This window comes from Marmota marmota, unplaced genomic scaffold (assembly GCF_001458135.2).
Source record: "Marmota marmota marmota unplaced genomic scaffold, marMar, whole genome shotgun sequence".
In the NCBI taxonomy this organism is placed as follows: domain Eukaryota; kingdom Metazoa; phylum Chordata; class Mammalia; order Rodentia; family Sciuridae; genus Marmota; species Marmota marmota.
In genome coordinates, this window is record NW_026000093.1 from 41,394,130 (window position 1) to 41,399,350 (window position 5,221).

Consider the following 5,221-nt stretch of genomic DNA (forward strand, 5'->3'; position numbering starts at 1 on the left):
TTAAAAAAAAAAAAAAAAAAAAATCCATATTGAAGCTAGGTACAGTGGTGTGCTCCTAAATTCCTAGCACTCAAGAAACTGAGGAACACTCGAGCCTAGGAGTTGGAGACCACAAGCCTGGGCAATGTAGCCAGACTCTGTCTCAAAAGAGAAAGACATTTTTCCTGCCGTTGCTGAGTAGTGCAGAGGCTCCGGTGTGTTCAAGATTGGGCTTCATCTGTAACCCACTGCCATGGCTCAGGAAAGAATAGTTGCTGGAAGTGTAACGGACATTAATACTGCTTTACAAGAGGTGCTGAAGTTCATCCTCAACTGTGTTGGTCTCAAAGGTGGAATTTGCAAAGCCATCAAAACCTTAGACAAGCACCAAGCCCATCTTTGTGTGCTTGCATTCAACTTTAATGAGCCTGTGTGTGTCAGATTGGTGGAGGCCCTTTATGCTGAGCACCAAATCAACTTGATTAAGGTCAATGACAAGAAACTAGGAGAATGGGTAGGGCTCTGTAAAATTGACTGAGAGCAAACCCCATAAAGTGGTTGGGTACAGTTGTGTAGTGGTTGAAGACTACGGCAAGGAGTCTTAGGCCAAGGATGTCATTGAAGAGTACTTCAAATGCAAGAAATGAGCAAATAAAATATTTTTGGTTCACACACACACACAAGAATCATATTGGTCATTGTTGGCTCTGAGTGCTTAAATTGCTTCTGAAATTTACTCTCCAGGTACTAGCATTTGCTACTGTCAAAGATGGGATGCCCCAGAGGGCTCTAAAAGTATTTTAGAAGACAAGTATGAGTAAAAGTGTCATTGGTAATCTGAAGTGTCCTCTCAAACATTATGCTGAGATCATTTAATATCTCATGGCCTTTATTGACATAACTATGTCATAAAGTCAGCGTGGTCACTACCTTGTATGTGCCATTGAGATAGATAGAATAAAGGATTCTAATTAACTTAGTTGTACACTTTATCATTTGAAACTCAAACTATAGGAGTAAGCATTCATCTATTTCTGTTACCTAAATAAACAACTTTTATTACTGGTGATACCATAGGACACAACGTTTTTGACTTTCACCCAAGAAGACAATTCAAGAGTTTTAAGAAGTATGGTTGAAGTCCCAAATGATGGGAAGAAGCCATCCTGAGATTTTTAAAGAATTTTACCTGGCCTTTTGACTCTTGAGTTTAACTTTGATTTGGTAGCAACCTCATTTTACCTCTCCAAAATGTTTCCTTAACTTAATCTCCCAGGTTTAAACTTTGAGAAGAATAGTTCAGTCTCCCGTTATGGAGCCTCTCAAGTTGAAGATATGGGGAATATAATTTTAGCAATGATTTCAGAGCCTTATAGTAAGTATCAACTGTTATAATTCCAAGGATTTGGTCCCAACATCTTTCCCTCAACTCTGGTTTTCAATTTCTTCCCACAGTTTTGTTTCTGATAGCTAAAATGATGAGTTGTATGTTGTCATTTTCAGATCACAGGTTTTCAGATCCAGAGAGAGTAAACTACAAATTTGAAAGTGGCACTTGGTAAGTAGGTGAATACCATTCATTTGAAATATTTTACTTGGTCTTATTCATATTGTAATGTTTAACTCCCTTTATATATCTTAGTAAATTTACTTAATTTTTTGGCTATCATTTTGTGTTATTTGGTCATTTACTACTGGATGTTGAGATTCAATTTGTATTTATTTATTTACTTATAAATGTTTCAGAACTTTTATTTATCTTTTTTATGTGGTGCTAAGGATTGAACCCAGTGCCTCACATGTGCTAGGCAGGCACTCTGCCACTGAGCTATGTAGCCCTAGCCCATGGGATTACAATTTAATGAAATATTGACTACTTCAGTCAATGACTGAAGAACATCTTGTATTTTTTATCTGATTTTTATTTTAGTCTCTTTTTATCTGTCCATCATCTTTGGAAAACTTACAAAGAAAAAAATAATAGGCTTTAAAAGAGTTCGCAACTTATACTGAGATTAGTTTTAAGTATATTCTGTCAGCTTCTACTTTAAAGCAAAGGAAGTAACTCGGGAGGAGTACACAGTGGTGATATCTCTGTGATCACAGGTGGACCTGGTTGAGTTTGTGACTCATTGTAGTCAATTGTATGTGATTGGTGCCTGATGCGAATAGAAACTTCTGGCACTTTTGTCCGTGGAGAGATTTTGAAGCCTATTTAGTTTGTGGAGAAAGTGACTCATGAGGAGAATGTCCTAGGATTACTGAAAATATGAACATGAGAAGGACAGAACATCAAAAGGTGTTAAAATGTATAAGAGGTGATTTGCAAATGACTCATCAAGGTGTGGGGATTCCCAACTGTTTCCATAAACACCCAGTGATGACTCTCTGGTTTGATAGGGAGATATTTTAATGGAAGACTTCTGACCACATACATACATTCCTGATGTGGGTTAATTGGCAGCTATGTGTTGATCCTAAATTTTGCTGCCAAACCGGATTTAACTCTCCCTTGTGTACTGGCTACATCCAAGAATGAATTTGAGTCTATCTTTCATGGTTCGATGCCAGGCCATGAGGGTATAAGAAGAACTTTGTTTCCTGTGTTTTGATTCGGGTCACTTTGAGTTTATGGCAGGCAAGTAGCTGATACATAGATGGCTTGCTGGAGAAGCTAGTTGTACTAGACCTACATAGGCATCCCATCTTTCTATAAGTGAACCCCCCCCCCAAAGAATACTTTCAACTGTACCCACAACATTTTTAAGTTTATAAGAAAAATATATCAGGCAATATTGAAAGTCTGTCTGAACTCAAATAAGACCTCATGTGTAGGCAGATTGTCTTGCAGGGAGAAATAGATATCAGACTTGTAAGCATTAATTATGCAACCTGAACTTTTGCTTCATCCACAGCAGCAAGATGGAACTTATTGATGATAACACTGTAGTCAGGGCACGAGGTTTACCATGGCAGTCTTCGGATCAAGATATTGCAAGATTCTTCAAAGGACTCAATATTGCCAAGTTGGTTTTTTTTAATCTCTATTTTACAAAATAATCCCAAAGGGATATTAGGTTTCCTATTCTTTTCTCCTCACTTTTTTTTTTTCCCCTACATGCCATTTGTTTTATTTATTTATTTTTTTCAAAGGGGAGGTGCAGCACTTTGTCTGAATGCTCAGGGTCGAAGGAATGGAGAAGCTCTGGTTAGGTTTGTAAGTGAGGAGCACAGAGATCTAGCACTGCAGAGGCACAAACATCACATGGGGACCCGGTACATTGAGGTATGTCCTCAAGCTGAGACCCTTGATTTCTTGAATGAGTATAAATATAGTATGGGAGATTCAAACTGTATTTTAACTTCTCTTTTCTTAGGTTTACAAAGCAACAGGTGAAGATTTTCTTAAAATTGCTGGTGGTAAGTGCCTTTGGCTAATAAGAATCTAAAGTTTTGCATTTATACTGAGAATCGATAAATAGGAAATGAATGGTTTTCATTTCCCAATGAAATATATGGGAAGTGATTTTTGTAAGTAGAAAGAAGAAACTTTGAACAGTATCAGTGAATTTAATGTGTAATTACTCTTACCTTAACACTTGAGCTAACCTACACTAGTTAAATATCCATTTAAAATAATACTGTACAAAGATAAAAGGATTACATAAAGTTGTATTTGTTTTCAAATGAGTCCAAAACCTGTTTTCAAAGAGCCATGCTGTAATACCTAGGTTTGTTGCATATCTACTTCTAGTTTTTCTCTGTTACTTAATTCATCATTGACCACTTACATTATCATTCCCTGGTATTTTTGTAAATACATATCATTTACAGTAATACAGTCAGAGAAGGGAACAGATGTGGTCTTTATCTGCTGGGACCTCTTTATCTCTGGGAACTTGCTAAGTTCCTCAGTGGTTCATAACTTCAAAACCTATAAGTAACAGCTGCACAAAAATATTAACCAATTTGTCCTTTTTCTTTCTTTCTTATGTATACATCTATTTTGTGATTTCTTTCTTTTTTTTTTTAAACTTGGTACTGGAGATTGAACCAGAGGTGCTTTACCACTAAGCTACACCCCAGTCCTTTTTTCTTTTTATATTGCAACAGTGTCTTGCTAAGTTGCTGAACTGGCATTGAACTTATGATCCTCTGTGTCAGCCTCCCAAGTCACTGTTAAGCCACTCTGTGAATTTCAATTGTTGTGTTATAACTTCCTTTCTTTTAATATATTATGAACACCTTCCTATGTTACTTGATTTCATTTATTAATTGCTACATGGTATTATATGTACCATAACATTTTGAAACATCTTTGTAGTGCTCCTAGAACTTATTTCCAACTATTCACTTTAAGTATGTTACAGTGAATATTTTTTTATCTCTCACTCATTAGGATAAGTATCTTAAAGTAAAATAGCTGAATCTAAGAATTGTGGGCCTTTTAAAAGGAGACCTTTAACACCTGTGCCAATTTGTACTCAGGAACTTTCACATAAATAAAGAGAACATTAGTATCTTTGCATAACGCAGCACTGGTGGATGTTTTCCAGTTGCAGAACTTGAAGTAACTGCATCCTGTTATAGAAACAAATTGTGCTAATTCTATTCTGGAACTTGCTCTGGGAATGAAACTCAGGGAATGCTCTACAACTGAGCCACATTATCAGCCCTTTCTGCTCTCTATTTTGAGACAGGGTCTTGCTAAGTTGCCCATATTGCCCTTGAATTGGAGATCCTTCTGCCTCAACCTTCCTAGTTGCATCATTGTGCCCAGGCTTGGACTTCTTTAGATAAGCCCTAAAATTCAGGGCTTTATGTTCCAAGGCAGTGTTTGATATAATTTCTTTTTTAAAAATTTTTTTTAAAAATATTTTTTGTTCAGTTTTCAGCAGACACAACATCTTTGTTTGTATGTGGTGCTGAGGATCGAACCCGGGCTGCACGCATGCCAGGCGAGCGCGCTACCACTTGAGCCACATCCCCAGCCCAGTGTTTGATATAATTTCAAAGCACTGTTTGATACTGGTTGGGGATAAAATTTATTTGAAAATTGCTGTGGTCTTACCTAGATCCTGGGTTTCTGTGGTAAAGCATTGCAAATTGGAGTTGGCAAAATGAACATTCATATTTCTGCTCTGGATTTCATTGTATGTGGATGGTATGATAAGAATTCTTTATATATATATATATATATATATATATATATATATATACATATATACATATGTGTGTGTAT

General features: G+C 36.5%; 1 protein-coding gene and 1 pseudogene across 6 annotated transcripts in view; both read left to right on the plus strand.

Annotated features, from left to right (window-relative positions):
* Positions 1–1,249, plus strand: part of LOC125610515 — a 4,743-nt pseudogene extending 3,494 nt beyond the window's left edge.
* The window catches only part of Esrp1 (epithelial splicing regulatory protein 1), a 59,788-nt gene that overhangs the window by 18,667 nt on the left and 35,900 nt on the right, over positions 1–5,221 (plus strand). For all 6 annotated transcript variants that reach the window (XM_015485967.2, XM_015485969.2, XM_048782815.1 and 3 more), the window contains exons 5-9: positions 1,256–1,354; positions 1,483–1,537; positions 2,895–3,005; positions 3,133–3,265; positions 3,357–3,399. In XM_015485967.2, the coding sequence (XP_015341453.1) occupies positions 1,256–1,354; positions 1,483–1,537; positions 2,895–3,005; positions 3,133–3,265; positions 3,357–3,399 (441 nt within the window). The remainder of the gene's footprint in view (positions 1–1,255; positions 1,355–1,482; positions 1,538–2,894; positions 3,006–3,132; positions 3,266–3,356; positions 3,400–5,221) is intronic.